At 34.5% G+C, this 21,974-nt stretch overlaps 1 protein-coding gene across 1 annotated transcript in view; it reads left to right on the forward strand.

The window, feature by feature from the left end:
* Positions 1 to 21,974, forward strand: part of LOC142342850 (uncharacterized) — a 111,970-nt gene that overhangs the window by 66,981 nt on the left and 23,015 nt on the right. The window contains exon 4 of the mRNA XM_075394477.1: positions 10,381 to 10,566. Coding sequence (XP_075250592.1) covers positions 10,381 to 10,566 — 186 coding nt within the window. The remainder of the gene's footprint in view (positions 1 to 10,380; positions 10,567 to 21,974) is intronic.

Here is a 21,974-nt window from a genome sequence, read left to right on the forward strand (position 1 = left end):
TGTTTTTTTTTCCAGCGCTACTTAGAATTGTATCATCACGGTTGTTTTCGAACTAATCAAAGTAATACGGATTTTGTTCCTCTTTTTCGTTGTTCCCCTTGTGTAGTTTGACGAATTTCCATTTTAGCTCAGCGGAAACATTCAAAGACTATTTGGATCTTTTTCTCTGAAGTAAATCTTTTTATGTAGTCCTCACATCGTTTTCTGTGTTTGTTGTTTGTTTCTGTTTTCAAATTTTATAACGGCTTCACTCTCAAGCAAAACTCTCAAGTCACACGGAGTTGCACTTTTTGCACTATTTTACTATCTGTGCAGTTGCTCAAAAATGTCTCCAGGTGTCAGAATTAGGTCTTACAGTTTCTGCAGGTTCTGTTTGAAATTTCAAATAACTAAAATATATGTTGCATACAGCGAGTGTATCTTAAAAGCTTTTCTAAAAGCGGTGTAAAAATTCTTTGAGCAAATTTCTGTAATTTTCAATTTTACGTGAACTGTAAGGTTTTCTGACATGAAAAAACTAAAAAAAAAACTGTTACGTTTCTATTATGTGGGACACAAAACATGCACTAATATAGCTTTAACACAATTACGGCATTATTATTATTATTGCTGTTTCTCTTTTTTGTGTCAATTAGACGGAACACAAAAAGCTATTACCGTTTTAAAAATTTAGCTCATTATAGCAAGCTATTTCAATCGGAGTTAGACTGTCGCCTTAACCGTTTTGCACAATTGAATTATTTCGCATTCTTTTAAACAGCAATGTAGTTCAACATTTATGCGAAATGCAGTCTTGAATGAAAGCTTATTACCAAAAATTTTTAAAAAAATTACGTTAAAAAGTATTATTATTGCGCATTTTAATTGCTGATTGCCTACTTATTTTGCAACTTTAAAGCTTGACTGAGGCAAAATTTTTGATTCACAATTTTTGAAAATTCAGCGAAGCGTTTTTATACATGGCATCTGTTGCGGGTTAAAAATGCCAAATTAACCCTGTTCTAGACACGCGGAAAGATTAGCAGCTTCCACAAGATGTCATCGAATGTCAAGGGGGGGAAATTAACATGATAAGCTCAAGAGAAGAGCACACTCCATTATCTATTATCCATACACAAAATGTAGGAATTGAACTTAAGAACTGAAAACAGGCATTGGGTTCGTTTTTCCCCCATTTTCTCCCAACCTTTTATTTAAATTCCCTTTTCAGACTTAAATCAAACTAAAGCGTCAAGATTCCGCTCCTGAAATAACTTAAAGTTGGAAAAATTTTCTGAATGGTTTGAATAATTTATGGCATTTTAATAGTTTTCCCAAAACGGGAAAATAAGTCACTTCTGGCGCCAATTTACTTTTCCTTTTCCCACGTTCTTTTTTATATTTCATATTATGCATATTTTTTGTGCCTTAAATATCGTTTGTTAGCTCGTTTTGTTATTTTTTCTTACAATACAGTTTTTCTTTTGAGCACACTATTTTCCCCCGAAGCTTTTCCTACTTTTCCCTTTGTCCAGATTTTAACCTCTAACGCCTAGTTAATTTGTCGCTTCCTGGTTCTTGCTGTGAATTTAAAACCTCTCCACGTAACTGTTCTATTTAGCTCTTTAATAGACCGGAACTGACCTTAAGTATATAGTATTCTAAATTTGATTATCATTTCGCACGTTATTATGTAATTCCATATTTTTTTGGGAATGAAACATTAACCAAATATAACCCAACTGTGCAACCCAATCTAAGTTCTACGCAACTGAAAGCTCACTTAGAATCCCTTTTTACTCTTGTAGTTACGATGTTGTCGTTTATTTTTAATTGAACGATTGTATTTTTGTTTTTGTATATTGGTTGTAAAAGTGAACTATTTCAAAAAGGTATTAGGTGAATTGCTATTTAAGATAGGGTTTCTTTTAACCTTTTCACCCTTCCAGTTTGAAAAGAATCAAATAAACCAACTGTGTGAGTATAACAACAAGTACATCCTATATCTTTTGAATGAGGGTTCACTTAACCTAAATATCCCATAGCCAAAAGATTTGATCATGATTGACAGACAGTTGAATGATTGACAGACAGTTGAACTAAATTTTTGGCTGTTTAATTTTGATATCATTTTTTCCGTTCACACTTTGTGAAAACATTTTCACACCTTTGTAGTTTCATTTCAGAAGAAAATGAAAGAAAAGTTAATTTTTTTCACACTGAGTTTCTTTTGTGGAAAATTTTGACCTTCTCCGAAAAGAATGAGCTAATTCTACATGAAAAAAACTGCACGAAAAATTGCTGAAAATTTTCTTGAAAGATATTTATGCTCTAAATAAATTCGGTTAATTCTGGTGTAAACCTATAGAAAAAACGTCATTTGTAGTTATCTGTTTTAAAGAGTCGAACTCTACGGATTAAGGTAGGGAGAAAGAGTAATGAAAGTGGGGGCATATTTTTGCATTCTAAGTGGCGGGGACGTACTTTTTTGCTTTTTATTTTTCTATATTGAATTTTATAGTAGCATAAGTATAACGGCGCATATATTTTATTAATATACACGGAAACGAAGGAAAAAGTCCGTATGGTTCGATCCATATTGCTATCCTTTACTTTTCCCTAATTTGTTTTTCATTTCACGCGTCCTTATTCTGACACAAACCTTATATAAAATTACAGTCCTACGCGTTGTTTTAATATCTGACCATAATTAGCAAAGAAAAATTTGAACTGTTGTACCCTAATTTATTTTCAAAACTGAACGAACGACAGATGAAAATATTTACAATTTGTGTTATTGTTGATATTGACTGTAGTTATTGATTTATAAATCCTGCTGTTTATAATTTTGTGCCGCTAACAAGGTTGAATTTGGTCTATTGGTAGCCTTGCAAAATGACAACGTGTTATTTGGCGAGAAGGCCTCTCAACACATAAACCCGACTGGGCTCAAATTTTCGTTTTATCTTTTAATCTACATGGCTTGAATTGGCCTTTATTTCAAATTAGTTTTCAATGGCCTCCAAAATGTCGATAGATTCGCCCAGCTCAAGTTCAAAGGATCCCTTTATGGTTACAGTAAACCCATTAAATTTCACTGAAATGACACCAACCAGTTCCGGCAATCCGCAAAATAGCACTGCCAGCAGTACTTCTGCTGCTTTGTGCCAAAATAGCCCAAATTTACCGCTTAGACCATCTGTAATAACTTCCAATTTAGACAACACAGACTGTTATGTCTCGCAGGGTTCTATCGGGCCCAATTCGAGTAGTAACAGTAATCATAGTGGAAGCACAGATTCAGTTAGCGTGTTTACAAACACTAACGATCAAGTTTATTCTTGTACTGCTACTGGGGTCGAAAAGACATCGCAGAATTCTTCAACGGAGACTCCGCTTAGTGCCACCCCGCAGCATTCTTGCCCGGCGGTTACTTCTAGCAGACAAATTCATCAAACGTCGTCAACTCCTTTTACTCGCAACTCAATGTCAAGCAAGTCGACCAAACGACAGCTATCATCAGTTCCATACTGGTTCATTAACTTATCAGGTTCAGATATCATTTTTCGAAACGTTTTGTGCTCATTGGCATGCTTGAAGAAACTTATTTTTTTTCTGGAAGAAACTGTTTTTTCGCAATGATAAAGTTTTTAATAGCCTAGTCAGAGGTCAGAGACCACACCATCCTATATTTATATATATATATATATATATATATATATATATATATATATATATATATATATATGTATATATAAATATATACTTACACACACACACACACACACACACACACACACACACACACACACACACACACACACATATATATATATATATATATACATATATATATATATATATATATATATATATATATATATATATGTGTGTGTGTGTGTGTGTGTGTGTGCATATATATATATATATATATATATATATATATATATATATATATATATATATATATATATACAAACTACTGTTAAAAGTTGACTATTTTGAATGTCTGCTCATTCAAGTGTAGACGGCCTAATTGTTGTTCTTTTTAGACGAATTTTTGACGATATATTCATATTTGAAAGTTTTGTTTGTTGTTAAATATTAACCTGAGTGTGTTTAAGTGCTCTGAAGAGAAGTTTGCAACAATTATGTCAGGTCTGGTATTATCTCTATGCCAATTTTGTACTTCCAACAACTTTTCTTTTATTCAATTGATTTCCGTCCTCATAAGCCGGATAAACAGACATGGCGCGCAGAGGCCTCAGATCTCTTATAGCCTTACGACTCACTAGTCTTTAAGTATGCGATTCACTGAAAATGTTTGAAATACGTAAATTATTGCTGGGAATGGGTTTTCTTAGGGTTTCCTCACAATAACCAGATCCCCACTCTATTCCCTCACTCCCTCCAACTCAATTCAGCCTAATCCGAATGCTGGCGCTCACCTCCCGACCCTTCCTCTTCCATGCGCACCCACCCACCCCACTCAATTAAGTCAAAGCTAGCCCCTAGTCCCTGAGCCGCGTGCTAGCTACTGACGATGCCAATTGCTTGCTGGTCGTTTTCCCAAAATTTTGATGGGAAAAGAGGATAAGACAGTGAAAATAAAAGAAAAAAGGGCAAATTTTTGGTAGCTAAAACACCAGTCTCTATTGTTGCTGCTGGTCTCAGTTCACAACAGGGTAAGATGGCCTACAAAATTTTCTATTATAATGTTTTTACGTTTACGTCAATGCATAGAGTAAACATGTTGCAATAAGTTTTCAAGCAATAAATTAGCGGTTTGATCTCTCAATCTACTACAACAATTAAAAATTTTCTTGAACTTCCTGACATTTGTTTTTCGTTATTCTTCATCTCTGTCCTACAAGAACATGGTTTGTGAAATATTAAGGCAATCAAAGAGATGAGACTGACATTTTTTTGTATCGAGGCTGTGTCAATTATTTATTTCGCTCAAAACTATCTCATATCTCGTTTTCGACCGTTTCAATTTTGATATAAGAAATAAAAACAGGTTATTTCACTGCTTATGTTCAAAATTTGCTTGGGTAACTGATCACTTTTAAAACCTTTTATTTGTTTGATAGGTTTTTAGGTTATCAGCCTTAAAAACTAACACCCGAATGGTCATCAGATATTGAGTCACTCACTAAATTTAACTTGTTGAATGTAGATAGTCTCAAACGTTTCAAGATGCAACTGAAGTTTCAATTTGCTCATGTTTTTGACAACGCAACCATATTCTACATTTTTTTTTGTCAAAAAGTACCACTGTAGTTTCACTGAAACGTTTACTTTTGAAACTATTTTGGATCAAAATTTTCAGCTAGGATAACAAAAATGGCGATTCTATTTTTACACTCAATTTAAGATTTCGTCAAACAAAATTGATTCACATCGCTGGGCTAGAAACCAAAATGAAAGCAAAATCACAAATGCATTAAATCATTACCCGTGACGCACTTCAATTCTAAATCATAATCAAGTCTCAATGCAAAGCTTATACCATTTTTAGTACTGGGAAAGTCTTAATATATAAATATCTGTAGTACGACACTAAAAATGACATCTTCTACACAATTCTCTTTTGGCGCAAAAAAGATCTGTGAACTCTTATTGTACGTTCTCATCTGTAATTAATTGCTCTCAAACGAAGTTTGTAGCAATTATATTAGTCCTGTCGGTCTTTTTTTTTATGCGATTTTTCGCTTGACCAATTTTTCGTCTGCCGCTTTTGACTTTTCGTCCTCAAAAACGGGATAAACAGGTAGCGCCCAGCGGGCATTAAGTGCTCTTAGAGCCTTTTAGCTCTGTTTCTGCTCAAACAGTTTTGGAGTCTTATACTTATGGTGTGAACAGCGGTTCTTAGAGGTTGAAGACCCCCCCCACCCCCCCCCACTGCTGACCCCCCACTATTGCCCCCCCCACCGCCCTGTTGCCCCCCCACCCCCCACCCGACTGTCGCCACCACCATCGGCACCCCCGTGCACCCTCCCCCCAGCCGTGGCTAGCTACTGACGAACAACCGCTAGCTAAAAACGCAAATTTATACTAATTTTCACAATTTTTTTTAAGATTTTTGAAAATTTTTGTCAGTTTTTTAAGTTTTTTCAGCCCTAGCAGCCCTAGGTGTCAAGGAATCCACTCTAGAATTTGATAATAGGTTATTGAATAGTTTCTAGTGGCAATAGAATGGTTTCAACATTTCAACACTGCGAATTTTTTGCATTTTTTTTTATAAATTTTGCAAATTTTTTCAATGTTTTTGAAAGTTTTTGTCGTTTTTTAGGTTTATCCAGCCTCAAGAGCCAAGGAACTTCCTCGAGGGTTTAATAATAGGTTACTATGTAGTTTCTAGAAGTAATGGAATAATTTTCAAGATTTAAACAACACGAATTTTAGCATTTTTTGACAAAACTTGCTATATTTTTAAAATTTTTTGACATATATTTTCATTATTCAAGATTTTTCAGCCTCAGGGTTCAGACAACCTCCTGAAGGGTTTGATAATACGTTGCTGCATAGTTTCTAGAGGTAATAGAATGTTTTTCAACATTTGAACATCACGATTTTTAGCAATTGTTGGATAAAATTTGAATTTTTTTTTCAAATTTTTCAAAATTTGTCATTATCTAAGTTCTTCCAGCCCCAAGAAACCTCGTATTAGCTTTGATAATAGGTTACTGAACAGTTTTTATTGCGATAGAATAGTTTTGAACTTTTTAATATCACAAATTTTATCGATTTTTTAATAAATTTATAATTTTTTCAATTTTTTTTTGAAAATTTTGTCATTTTATTTGCAGTTTTTGAGTCCTTTTTTGAGTTTAACGATTAATACTGGCCAACGAAGCTTTTTAATTCTTGCAGATGGGTTACATGACAAAAATCCAGAGGCAAAAAATGTTCTTTGAACATTTTCGTCACTGCGAAATGTGGAAAGTTTTCTTCTGAATTTTGCACTTTCAGTTTTTTATATGATTTAGTTACTAACGAGGCTAGAATCTCATGGAAAAAATTTCTAGCTCTCTCTTTTTCTCTCTGTGTGTGTGTTGGTTGGCGTTTCTTTCCTTCTCTTTCTCGCTCACGTTTTACCTCGCACTCTCTCTCTCTCTCTCTCTCTCTCTCTCTCTCTCTCTCCTTAACTCTTTTGTTGACTTCAGCGGCTGTTATGTGGCGTGATAATATCGTCTATTACCCTAGCCTCACGCCTCTTCAATCAAGAGAAAGCTAACCTCACTAAACAGTGGCTAGGTGCTGACAACCGCCCGCCGGTCGTTTGAGAGCAATTCGCCCGACGTTAGTCGGTTATGTTTATATATTTTAACCCTTGAATATTGATAAATACACCTTTTCTAATGTTTGCAATGGACTGGGATGACTGTCGAAGCTAAATTTCTGCTGCCTGGAATAATTGTTCTGCTTTTTTAATACAATTGGATTTCATTGAATTTGATCCACTTTCCTTTACATCTACAGGTATACCATTGCAAATTCTGTTCAATTTCATTTGTCATTTAGACAAAAATATCACTAAAATTTATGCACATTGCTTGTCAGTTCATGATCGGAATCGATCCATTTCTGAGAATTTCACTGAATAGACACTCTTTAAAAGATCATTCTTTTATTTTTTGGTTTTTAACAACATTTGAACACAAAACATTTGTTTTTGTCGAACGAGTTTTAACTGTAAATACCAAGAGAGACCACCTTAATTTTATAAATTTATTATGTAATGACAACTAATTAAACTTAGAGTCAATAACCTATACCCCTTTTTTCTTGAAGTTAACTCGTGTAAGATATGACACCTTTTGGACTGCCGTGTCTTATCAGCAATGGTCATATAGTCAACTGCCGAATAAGACTTCGAAAGGCATTTTATCAGATCTCATATGACAAATTTTTAGCCAGGTTTTACTACCGTGAAATATAAAATCAAATTCATCCAATTTTTTTTTAAAAAATTTCTAAGGTGGCAGATCTCATAACACCTAATTTAGCATAGTTACTTTTTCAAGGCGTGACGTAGCAGCTCACACGCGCTCCAACATGACTCATCTAGCGACAACGAGCACAAAATGATTAACAACTATTTTTCTATTGCTGTATTATTTTCTCAATTAATTTTTCCATTGAGTACGTCAAAGGGAACCCATCGAACTTTTTACCCATTTTTCTATTAAAAGGCCAAACATTATAAAATAATTCGTGTGATAGTTTTATGTCTGTTATGATAAAACGATTTCTGATATCTTATATAATGTTAAAAGCTGAAAATTCTGAATGACTGATATTACATTGATAATGGATTCTCCGCGAGAATAATTTTGGGAGCCCGGGGCAACAAATTGCATATGGTTGAACAAATTGCAACAAATTCATATGATTGAAAGTGTAATTCAAAACTTATTACAACGAGCTGGCAAACAAAACTTGTTGTTCTCCCCATTTTAGTGGGGAAGGAACTATATGCTCAGACTGTTTTTTTTGTTCACTTAATTTCTACCGATCGCTATATTCATTGTACAGACTTTGAAGTGGTATCATTATAAAGCTTGTGAAGCGTAGAAATTCATTTTTTATTTTTTGAATGTCGCTTCTTCCACGAGTTAGGGCGATTTAAACTTCAGCGAACGTTAGCTAAACTTCCGTTGTTTTGTAAACCTTTTTTTGTAACTTTTGCTTAACTTTAGGTCAAATCTTGCTAAAAATGTGATTTAATTGTTAATGATAGTCTCATTGGTCTCATTGCTTAATGATAAAATAGAGTTGCTGAATTGTTTGAACCAATTTTTCGGGCTATAATTTTGAAAGAATTTTTAAAAATTTCAGCATTTTCTTCATCAAAAATGCCATCAAATATGCTTTACTTTGTCCAGTTTGATGGAACGTGCCGACAAAAGAACCTTCTGAAGCAACTTTTGTTCACTCAGATAAGGGCTAATTTTAGCTCCGATTCCTCTGAAAATGTTCTGGAACTAAATTTTTAGCGATTTTGTTCTAATTTGAATCGATATTTACGAAAAAAGGATCATTTATTTTTTTTTATAAATTTAGAGTTTCGTTTGCCAAAAAACTATTGCGCCATTTTTTGGAACAATTTTGTCTCTTAACAGCCGCGCAGCAATTGCAAGGCCAGTTCTGTCTTAATTGTTTTTTTCCGTTCAATCGTTTTTGGTGTTGATACTACGAGTTTTTTCATATCTGCTTTTTAATTTTGGACAATAGTGCAATTTTTGAAGTTTCCTGTCGCTGTCTTGTTGGATCATCACATAAATAGCACATTAATGACAGGTCACAAATCGCATTAATGGCATTGAAAGAAGGCGCAATTGATTATTTTCAATAATTTTGTTGAATAGATTATGATTTTATTGGCTTCGACACAGTTTCCTCACAAAAATGAATTGCATTTTTTAGTTATGTTTCTGTTGTTTTTGTAGTCTTATGACATTCTGGATAATGACACGTCTCCATGGCTTTGTATAAAAGTGTGAGTGGAGCCATTTGATGTTTTCAGTTGATAGCTAATTGTTTTCTTGACTTTGATTTTAAATATTTTTTTTCGAAAGATTTAAACGCGTCTTTATAGCTTTTCTTTTCTTGTTTTTGTCTACTTAATAAATATTGCCACTACAAACTTGTTTCATATCTTTCTGGTGAAGTGCATGTCATTTGGTTTAGTTTAGTTTTTATCTGATGCTATTTTGACTTTTTCATTAACTTTTCCATTAAGTCTTTTCTCTTACTCTCCTTAATGGCTGGTATCATTGGCCCTTTATTTAATTTGTATAGCGTTTGAGAGCTTTCTAATGGATACATTGTTTTGAACAACATTGAACTTTTGAAATTTTTCTATATCTTCCTTATTTCGTAGACAATTAGGTAAAAAGCATGGTTGAGCAGGTTCGGAACATTATGTGCAAACGCTCATTTCCGAGCTTCTTTTTTTGTTATCAAGAATCACGACAACAGATTTTATTACAGACGGTAATTGTGCTGGATATTTCCGTTAATTAATCAGGCAAGGATAAAACCGGACCCCCAAATTTCCGAAATAAAACAGTGCTCAAGTTTTTTACAAACCCTTAGTTATGACGGGGTTTATCATTTTGCAAAGAGGCTGGCAGTCTGGCAAAAGGAATACTCTGGCGGAAAAACAAGTATCTTTCAAAATATATATAAAAAAATTCTCACCTTCCAAGATTTTGGCAGAGCTAGTATTATTTTGCAGTTTTCAAAACAAAAATTTTGGTAGAATCTTGTTAAAATCTGGTTAAAACTGGTTGAAATCTGGTTAATTTTGGTAAAATTTTGCACTATAATAACTTTAATTTGACTGGTTTTAAGTGTACGACACGTATCTCCACTCCTTTTTTTTTGCTTCAGGACCTACAAGACCGACCAACAAGATCAATGGCTCCTTCCAATCACCGATCAACTTGACCTCTAGCGAGGCAGTACATGACCCTCAGCTGTTACAATGTCCTCTAGTTGCTCACTACCAACTCACTCGAGACTTCGAACTCATCAACACAGGATATGTCCTTCAGCTGTCAATGCGACCACGTCAAAGTGAGATAATTCTGTAATGATTTAATTCATATTTTTTCACATGTTTGCTCATTCTGGTTAATTGCTCTCAAGCGAAGTTTGTAGTTAATTGCTCTCAATTGGTGTTTTTAGCAATTATATTAGCCCCGCGCTCTTTTTTATGCAATTTTTTTTGCCTGACCGATATTTCGTCTGATGATTTTAACCTTTTGTCCTCATAACCGGGAAAAACAGGAAAAACTCGGAGGAAATTAAAATGCTGAGCAGCCCTCTTAGTGCCTTACGCCTTTGCAGTCTCTAGGTATGCGATTCACCCAAACTTTTGAGGAGACATAGATTAAAGGTGTGAAGGGCAGCTCGTAATCTTAAGAACTTGACACCCCTCAGTCGGCCCTCCACCTCCCCCGTCCACCCTCCTCCACCATGCGATTTAGACCTTCACGTCCAGTCACCCCCTCGTCTCAATCCATCCCTAACCCTGCAAATTTGAACCCACATCTTGAGATCCACACTTCAATCATACGACTACCCCCCCCCCCCCCCCCCAACTGCACACCCTAGTTATAGCATCTTTAAACCTCAGCGGGATACTACCGAAGCCAACCACTCGTTGGTCGTTTGAGAGCAATTCTTACCACAATAACGGGTTATATTTTGTTAATTGTTTATGACATCTTAGACATTACCAATCATACCAACCGAATTTGGAGTGTTTATCACAGTTTTTTTTAATAGCCGCACAGCGATAGCTGGGGCTATTATTGGCCTTCTCTTGGTTTTTTTTACGACTCGAAGAGGAGTATTGGTTTTCTCTCGGTTTTTTTTTACAGGAAGTAGATTTGTTCACGCGGCATTTTGACCTAAAAGGGAAAGTGAGAAAAGCTGTCTTGGTGAACAGATTTTCGCTAAGCGAGAAAAGTTTTTTGATCTTGCGTTGCGTTTAGTGAGTGGCTTTTTGACTTTGAAAAGTAGTTTTGACTGAATGGCACTTTTAGATAACCGTTTTTAGCCGTTTTTTCGTCTAAGTGGCCCAGTTTTTTTGCTTGTAATTTGGTTTTTTGTTGAAATAATTTTTATTCGATGCTTTATTGAAATGTGAACCTTGGAAATTGATACCACAGTGTTTTGCAGAGCCTGAAAATGCGTTTCAATTGCAAAATTGGCACATAAATCTTTATTTTTTAGTTATTTCTTTAACCTTTTTCTATTAATATCTTCATTTTTGGATATTTCAGCCGTCGTTTGTCAAAAATCAGTTAATATGGCAACTCCATTTTATAATTCATTTACTCAACGCCTCTTTCGACCTCGATGTAATTTTGTTTTATAAAATTGTACATATGCTAATCCGATTTTGGTAGGATTTTTTCAATTTTTAACAGTTTTTTGTTTATATTTTGTTTTAAATTACTAGAAATAGTATTTTTATTCAATATAAGGGACTTTAATTTCGTTTCAAAAAAAATCATTCATTTTTTGGCGTTGAGTTCTTGAAAATCAGTTACGATTATTTTCATAAATGCAGTCTTAAAAGTTTATTGACCTTTTTTTGCAAAATATTCCAATTTTTCGTATGTTCCAATTGTGCTTTTTTTATTCTGCTCAGGGGGATGGATATTTTCTCAGATGACTCGTTGTTTTTTCGATGTCTCGAATGCTGAACAATGAAGTGTATTCCTTTTTCCTGACTTTTTGATTTGATTTTTAACTTTCAAAAATCAAGAAAGTCTTTTTGTTACGGTGTCCATATTCTTCACATTCTAGTTAGTATCATGATAGCTAGTTAGTATCATGCTAGGTAGTATCATGCTAGTTAGTATCATGCAACGAAATGTATTCCTTTTTCTTGACTTTTTAATTTGAGGATGGATTTTTAATTTGAGGATGGATTTGTTCAGGACGGACTGTTCAGGACTTTTTCTCGGATGACTCGTTGTCTTTTCGATGTCTCGAATGCTAAACATTGAAATGTATTCTTTTTTTGACCTTTTAGTTTGATTTTTAACTTTCAAAAATCAAGATTATTCTTTTTGTTACGGGGTTTCTAGAAAGTCTTTTTGTTACGGTGTTTCAAGAAAGTCTTTTTGTTACGGTGTTTCTTACATTGTGTCCATATTCTTCAAATTCCAGTTAGTATCATGCTAGCTTTGTCCTGGAACCTACATTTATTTTCGGTATATTGATTTTTTCAGTTGTAAAAAATGAATGATTTCAGCTTTTTCTTAGATTTTTGTCATTTCTTTGGTTTGCAGCTGATTTCATTCAACATCTGGTAGTACTGAGAGTTTGATGGCAAGCTTTTTGCAAAATTTCCATATATGACTATTTACTGCAGCTTTATTCCGGCCTTGGTACTAATTTAAACATTTTTTTGTCTTTGAATATTCTTCTGCTGCTTATGTCTTTTCTATGAGCAATTTTATTTTTGATTTAGTATGAAATCATGTTGTCTATCATATGTTCAATTTGATTTTCCTGACTTTTTGATTTGATTTTTAACTTTCAAAAATCAAGAAAGTCTTTTTGTTACGGTGTCCATATTCTTCACATTCTAGTTTTTATTTCGTCGTCATGATTTTTGTTACGACCATATGACGTCACAGCCACTTTTTGTTCATTCGTTCATGCAATTTCAACTGAATTGCATGCGTGACGTCATTTTTTGCTCTTAGTGGAGCGAGTTTTTTTGTTCATTCGCGTGATTAAATTTTTGGTCACACTTGATTTACCTCACTCTCAAAATTGACTTCCTCACTTTGAAATTGACTTTTATTTACTTTAATTCAAAGAGATAAGGTCAAATGGGTGTGTGTCACTCTAAATGAAGGTTATTTGAGAGCAGCTAATAGAGGCAGCAAAAACTTATACAGATTCTTAATCAAAATATACATATCAGCCTTCAATGAGAAGACGAATTTTTTTGGTCTCTTTTTTACTGTTTTTCTTGAGACTGCCGATCTACGAATCTAATGCGGCTATTTTCTGGCAATCTGCCAGCTATGTTGTCAAATTTGTTGCAAAATTTTTAAATGTTTTAAAATAAAAAATGCTCAGTTGGTCTTTCGCAATATGACAATCCGTTCTCTACCTCCAGAGTAGAGCAGAGTTGCAGCAGATCAACTCCCGAAACGCCACCGGAGCTCAAGAGTCTTGTTTGTTCAACTTTTACGCCTGACAGAATAGCTACAGAGTAAATCTGTTGAGCTATGTTTGACAAGGGAATCTTTCAAACCAGCCAAATTTAGCTACTTTGTGCTTTTTTTACATAGAGGTCCCAGAACTGGTTTATCTTGGAACTGCTCTTGGCAAAATGACACCAGAGCAGGCCTGCACGGGGATAACTTCCGAGAGAGCTGTGCCAGAGTAAAAGGCCTCTAGTAGTACTCTTGATATAGCAGTTCCAGTGCATTTTTACTCTGGGAGTGCTCGTGTCTGAGCGGTGGAAGGGCAAGATTACTCTGGGACTACTCTTGAAGTCGGAATATAACATCAGACAGAGTATGTTCCAGAATAATATAGCACTAATAGAACTTGACATCAATTAAGCTAGCGAATCACATCTGAAATAAATTTTTAAAAATGTTCCAAAAGCTTTTTTTGCGCTTTAAGGAAAAAAACGACCATTTAAAAAATGTCTGTCAACTTACTCCTCAACGATAGACGCAGCGATTGTTTACTAAAATCAACGATTGCCGTGCATTTGCAACAAATACGAATTTTGAGCGTATTGTTAAACTGAAAAACACTCATTTTAGTCTGTCCCATAAAGTTGAAACAAGCGAACGCTCAAAAAACACCAAAAAACGCTCAATTGAGCATAAATGTGGTCATTTGAATGTCAACGGTTTCCCATTAAGCGGTCATTCATCATTTTTGATACATGTGTTACGTGAACTTTGACCTCTAATCTGCGGCTTTTGAAAGGTTCGCTTATTTCAACTTTGTGGGAAACGCTATATCTAACAATTTTACCTACTGTTTTTCCTTTTTCGCAAAATCATTGGCCCCGTAAAGACCTCTAGGACATGACTGATCTTTAAATCCAGGGTATACTGTAGTTACTCTGTCCTCTGTAACCACACAGTCTCTCTGCTCTAAAACGTACTCTTCATAAAAATGTCCTAGTTGACCAATTGTTACCATAGAGATGATTGTTTTGCTTACATTGGAGGACCTCTGGTTAAGCGTTGATTTTCAGTTACTCTTATTAAGCCCTTGTACTGAAGTGCGCTACACTCAGTAACACTATTTGATAATCTTAGTGCTATTTTGAGAATTTAGGTTATAGTGCGTGAAGCACAAACTTGATTTGGACAAAGTCCATTTTAACGTGTGAACAAATTACTAAGTAGTTTTGAATAAGCTACTATTTTAAGATCACTAACTAAAACTGAGAATACTATGACGTGATATTATCACGCCACACAGATAACACCGAGTTAACCTTGGTAACTCTGTCGACACTGTTATCTCTATCCAATAGGATACTAGAGAACCACGTGTCCGCAAGTATAAAAGGAGCTTGCACGCTCAACTACCAACACATTTTGGTCCCCGATAACTTCTGATTTAAAATCATACTCCCGTATTGCTCCTTTGCTCAATCTCAGCTTACTTGAGATATTTTTCTAACTTAGAATATTTTGTGACTTGTTCTTGGCTAAGAACTCTCTAAGTCATAAAATATTAACTTAGCACGAAATTGGAAATCAGGTAAGTTAAACTTAACTACTCTAAGTTATAAATTAACATCTATTAGATTCTATTTAAGTTACAAGTTAACTTAGAATATTTCAACCTGTGCTAACTTGTATTATTTCAATCTTAATAACTTTAACTATTCTATCCCTTAATGCTCGGTTCATATTTGATGCTGTTTAACATAACTTATTAATTCATATTTGCATTCAACTTTCTTTAATACTTAACTATATACCAAGAATAGAACTAGGGGTTGAACTCTCAAGTTATACATGTGGTCCCGCGATTAACCCCGTCGTTTAAGTATCTAATGTACGGACCAGCAGTATAAATGGTGGTCCCAGAGAGGCTACTTCAATTTCAATTGTTCATTTAATATAGAGAGGCTACTTCAATTTAAATTGTTCATATAGAGAGGCAACTTAATTTAACTTGTTCATTTAATACAGAAAAGGCATTCTCAATTTAACTTGTTCATTTAAACTATCAGAGAAGCCTGCCTAAATTTAACTTGTTCACTTATTGTAGAAAAACCATTAAATTAACCTGTGTAAGTTAACTAGTCAAAGGGCTTCTCACTAAAATCCTTTTTTGATTTTGATTTAAACTATTCCTCTGTTCTTAAAAATTCTAATACAATAACTTCAGTCCTTTAAACAATGGCCAGTCCTGGTGGTAGTACTCCTCCACCTGCCGTTACTCCCCCACCTGAAACTCCCATAACACATCCAAATCTTTCACTTGTATCTTTTTCAGGCAATGATCCTAATCAGGATGCCACTTCTTTTTGGAACTCTGTAGAAAACAAAATACTCTTTTCACTAGGAACTAGGCCTACAGCACCCGCTGCACAAACCAGCTATGATAAAAGGCAACAATCCTTATTCGGCTCACTTTTAACTGATACAGCACTAGAATGGTTTGAAAGTGAAGTCACAGATACTACAGATTGGAATACTTTAAAAGATGAATCTATAAAAAGATTTACAGACGGTAGAGACCAATTTAGATTTAGACTTGAGGTTGAGAACACATTTAGGCAAGAAGGAGAGTTAATAAAGAATTATCTAAATAGAATAAAGAGTGGAGTTGATAAAGGTTGGCCAGAAAAGATACCAACAAGTATTGAAGGTGATGACAATATAAGAAGGGACAAAGAAATCCAACAAAGACAACGAAGTCAGAAATACATAGATTTTGCTATAAGAGGACTAAGGCCACAAGGTTTGAAACGCAAAGCGCACGAGAAACTTATTGAGAATCCTTCAATAACTTGGACACAGTTTGTCGATCACTTAGTCGTAAAAGACTTAACATTTTCTGTAACAACAGAATCTAGTGGAGCTACAGGCATAGATAAACTTAAAATACTCGAGAGCAAAATTAACGATTTAACCAATCTTTTCAAAAGCAACGAAGTGAATGCTATAGATACTTCTAGGCCTAGAGACCCAAACATAAAAGGCAGACCTAACAGTACTAGATTCTGTGATTATTGCAGAAGCAATGGTCATTCCATCTCTAGATGCACAAAGAAGCAGATAGATGATAGTGTTAACAAATTGAGAAAGGAATTAGTTGAACCAAGAAGGCCAAATATAACGTTCTCTAATGATTATAGAAAGAATAACCGAGGCAATGCAAGATTCAATGGTCCTAGAAACCAAGGCTATCAACCAAGAGGTGGCTACTCAAACTATAATCCTAGGTTCAGCAAGCCTAACTATCAACAACAAAATACATCGTTTAGCAGTTATGGCAATAGATTCACTCAACCATACGAACAAACCTTCCCTCAGCAAAACACCTATAGAAATAATGAACCAAATCTTGAACAACAATCACCATCACCACAACAACAACAGCCACAACAAAGTGCTAGCTTCTATACACCAAGTAGAAATAACAATCTACAACAAAGACAATCAAAACCCAACAATATTCAGCAACAACCAAATCAAATAAGTTTCGTTGAAGTCGACGATGACTACGTAAATGCTATAACAGACTTCTTTCCTTTAAACTTTTGAAGTCTCCGAACGCTACTAAAGAAAGTGGTACTAAGTCAAGAATTTATCTCAACTTATATCACTTTGCCACCGGAGACATTAAAAATAATAGAGGTTTAGAAGTAGAATTCATGATTGATCCAGGATCAACTTGCACTATCATCAACCATCCTACATACCTTGCTCTAGTAAACCTTGGACAAAATTTGCATTTACAAAATACAGATTGTGATTCAAAGACATATACCGGTTCATCAATCAGAATGCTTGGCTACAAAACTATTCAATCTAGCTTCGAAACTGACGGTAAATATACAGTTCCCCATAAAGTATTCGTTACTAAAGAACAGAGACAGAGCATAATAGGTATTGATTTTTGTCATTTGTTTTTGAAAGCACTTCACTTCGATATTCCCGCAGTAGAATTAAAAACTGAGAGAAACCTAATTTGCTACGGCTCACTCAACAATGAGAAAGATTACCCATACATAACTGAGATGACTGCCTTAAACATTGCTCAACCAATCTTTCTACAACAGAAAATTACACAATTGCACAAGCAAAAGCACCCCAGTCAAGCCTTATTTCCACCAGGAACATATTTCATGCCCCATATTAACGTTGCAAAAACTGACCTAGTCTTTGTGAACACACTTTGTCCACAACCTGAAGAGTTTCTACCCATATTTATGGAGAATCAAAAGAATCACCCAATACAGATAAATAGAGGAATAATAGGTTTTGCAATCTGTGATATAACTGACAAACCTATACAAAGATACAATATCAAAAACTGTGCCGAATTTACAAGTACAAAAATAAAGGAAAGTGAGGACTATAACAGTTGCTTCATACTGAACACAGTAGTAAACAATTTACAAGAAGGACAGCAAATCCAAACTAATTCCTGCATTAGATATATAGATTTTCGTACCCAATCTATATTTGACTCTAATATGCCTATAGCGCACACTATATCCTCAGATGCAGAAATGAGAAAAGGTTTTGCTAACACAATCTACAAAAGAATACACTTATTAAAGGACTACTGTAAAAGTAGAAACTCTGATAAAGGTGACATAATAACTTTCAGAGCAGATAATAACTTAGTATATAATCTCATCACTAAGGCTAATCATTATGAAAAACCAACAATTGATACAATCAAAATAACACTACTTGCTATGAGAGATCATGCACTAGGACTAAATTTACGCTGTATAGCGATGCCAAAAATAGCTTGTGGTTTAGACGGAATGGATTGGAGAGAGATATCTTCTCTAATTGAACAAACATTTAAGAATTCGGGATTAACTATCTATGTGTATACAATCAAGGATGATATTGATAAACTACAGAAAGTAAAAACTAATACACTAGAACAGGAAGAGGTGCTCGAAATTATTGAAAGTGAGTTAATGGAAAAATGCAAAGAAGATGAGAGAGAACTAGCCACAGACTTCTCTACCGAAGCAAAAGAGTTATGTAGACCTAAAGTCAACGAACAGTTTCCTAAGTTTAGAGATAAACTACAAAGCAACCGAATCATAAATAAGGCAGTTAGTGATTTTGTAATTAAGCAAAATAGAAATACAGTTCAAGACATAGAGTATCTAGAAAGGTTCTTAGATAACTTTGATTTCACGCAAAGTGATTTGACTGATGATGAATTGTTTGAGTTGATAGAAATAATACTTCAGGATAATGATGTCTATTCATATCATAAGTATGATATTGGCAGAACTAAACATAAGTTCCATTTACCTTTGAAGAAAGACGCAACCTTTAAAAAGCAACGACCAAGCAAAATACCCATTCATCTCAGAGATAAATTAGAAAGACTAATGGATGAATTAATTCAAGCAGGGATAATCAGAGAGCTCAATGAGAACGATGATATGAATAGTTGGTTTGTTAATCCCGTCATCATATTACCTAAGAAGGATTATGTAAAACTAGTCATTGATGCTAGATACCTAAACTCTATAACTGATACAAGTAATTCTAGTTGGCCACTCGAACCACTAAACGTTCTAATGACAAGAATAACCGGAACTATATTTACAAGTAGTGATTTATCATCGGCTTATAATCAAGTACCACTAACCGAAGATTCTCAGAAGGTTACAAGTTTTATTGTAGGAGGCAGACAATACACCTATCAAGTAGGATTTTATGGTCTTAAGCCATTGCCCAGTTTCTTTAGCAAACTAATGCGTTATGCATTTGGACACCTTATAAAACGTAAACAAGCCATAACATATATAGACGATACCTTATTACAAGCTAAAGATAAACAAGAAATGTTCACAATAGTAAAAGAGTATCACTCTTTGCTTCGAAAGGCAAACCTTAAAGCAGCCCCCTATAAAACAATGTTTTTCTTACGAAAAGTAAGATTTCTAGGACATGTTATATCTAAGCACGGACTATCGCCTATTGCTTCGCGCATAGATGATATTAGAAACCTAAAAACGCCAGAATCGAAAACAGAAGTTTTAAGAGTTTTAGGAATGATGGGTTTCTATTACACCTATATTTTGAACTTTCACATAGATGCAAAACCTCTATATGACTTAACTAAAGATACAACATTATTCAAGTGGTTACCGGAGCACGAAAAGGTATTCACAGACCTTAAACAAAGATTCTGTCACGATATTTCTAACGCATTTCCTTCTAATGACTATCCCTTTCATATACATGCTGATTCATCTAATTTAGGAACAGGTTGTGTTCTTATACAAGACTTTCCTGATAGAAAACGCATGATTTCAGCAAACTCGAGAGTATTTGATAAAGCTGAACAAAAGATGTCCCCTCAACATAGAGAACTATGCGGAATAATATCTGCATTACAAACATATGAATTTTATGTGATTGGATCTCCTTTTCCAATTTACCTATATTGTGATCACAGACCAATTCTATTTCTTTGGTCACGACGAGGACAAATGTCACCTCGCTTCTTTAAGTATCAAGTTGTAATAACTAAGTTCCAAAACTTGCAAATTATATACACTGAAGGCAAAAACTTAGCGTTCCCTGACATTCTTAGCCGAAACGTTTCTTTAGCAGATGCTAAACTTTATCAACTAGAACACAAAGTGATACCTAAAGATATAAAGTTTCATATTAACGGAAAAGAAGTTAACTACTCTGTATTGCATCAAGACGATAAGGACGCATCAGCTAACGACTGTTATCCAATTATTGCTCAAGTCAAAGGCGAAAGAAGGAAACTTATTAATATAAATGATGAAGGTGACTTTAGCGTAGATGATGCACCAGACTACATAAATAAACACTGTAATGCTATACACAGTTTCTCTGATTGTTTTCGCTACGGCACACAAATAAATCAAATAAAGAAATTAACTTCAGAACTAACTAGCGAGTATGATAATCACTACTATTCCGAGATAGAAGAAATAGCTGAAATAAGTGATGACCGAGAAGGTTATGATGACCAAGATTGGTTAGACTTAGTAGAAGGTAATATTGAAAACTCACTTATTGAACAATTAGAATCTGCTAAAGCCGACTATATCAGACGGACAAAATTTAAGAAACTTATTGAACCAGAAGCTTTTCAAAACATCTCAGAAAAGGATGTCCACACAGATACATTAGATTTAATAGCTAAAGTTACAGATTTTGCAAAAAACGCTAATCTTGACACCGATAATTTTCTTGAAGAACAAGCAAACGACTCCGTGATAAATAAAGTTAGAGATTGGCTAAAAGTAGGCAAAGCTCCAGAAAAGGACTACATTATTAAACAATCTAAAGCACTACAAACCTATAGAAATAATTTCAACTTGTTGTTTTTAGAAAGTTAATATGATTTACTCTGTTATTCCGAACCTTGTGAAGACGGCTCTTTTGACGTTAGGATATGTGCACCACTTTCACTATTTATAAAGATATTCGAAGTCGCACATACGCATGAACTTAGTGGTCATAGAGCAGAAAGCACAACTTACAATAGAGTTAAGCGATATTTCTATTGGCCCGGTATGTTTAATTGGATTGAAATGTTAATGCTAGATTGCTTAAGTTGCCAAACTAATAAGTCAGCACGCAAAGACTTGAACGAAGCACCCTTAGAACCATGGGGACAATTAGAAGCTATACCCCTACATACACTTCATATTGATCATAAAGGTCCACTACGACCACTTAGCAAAGGAAATAGATTTTGTCTTATAATAGTAGACGCTTTCTCTAGATTTATACAAGTATATCCTAGCAAGAATGCTGAAGCTCTCGAAACAGTAAATCAACTAGAGAAATTTATAACTACATTTGGTATACCGCAACAAATAGTACATGATAACGGCAATGCTTTTATTAGTAATGATTTCGTTCACTACACAAACGAAATGGGAATTACACTATGCCCCCGAACTGCATATTCACCGTGGACTAACGGCAAAGTAGAAGTTCAAAATAAACATTTGACTAATTACCTAAGACATTTTATTAGTAAAAGTGGATCTAATTGGTCCGAGTACACTAGTAAATTTGCATTTTCACACAATACTGCAGTAAACTACAGTACGGGATATACCCCTCATGAAATACTATTCGGAACGAAACCACAAATACCCTTATCACTAAAGTTAGGACTACTACGAGATAACCAAAAGAAATGCACATCAGAGTATTGTAATAATCTACCGCCACACTCACATAGTGAAGAAACTTGTAATAACA

This window comes from Convolutriloba macropyga, chromosome 1 (assembly GCF_964194025.1).
Source record: "Convolutriloba macropyga chromosome 1, txConMacr16.3, whole genome shotgun sequence".
Taxonomy (NCBI): Eukaryota; Metazoa; Xenacoelomorpha; order Acoela; family Convolutidae; genus Convolutriloba; species Convolutriloba macropyga.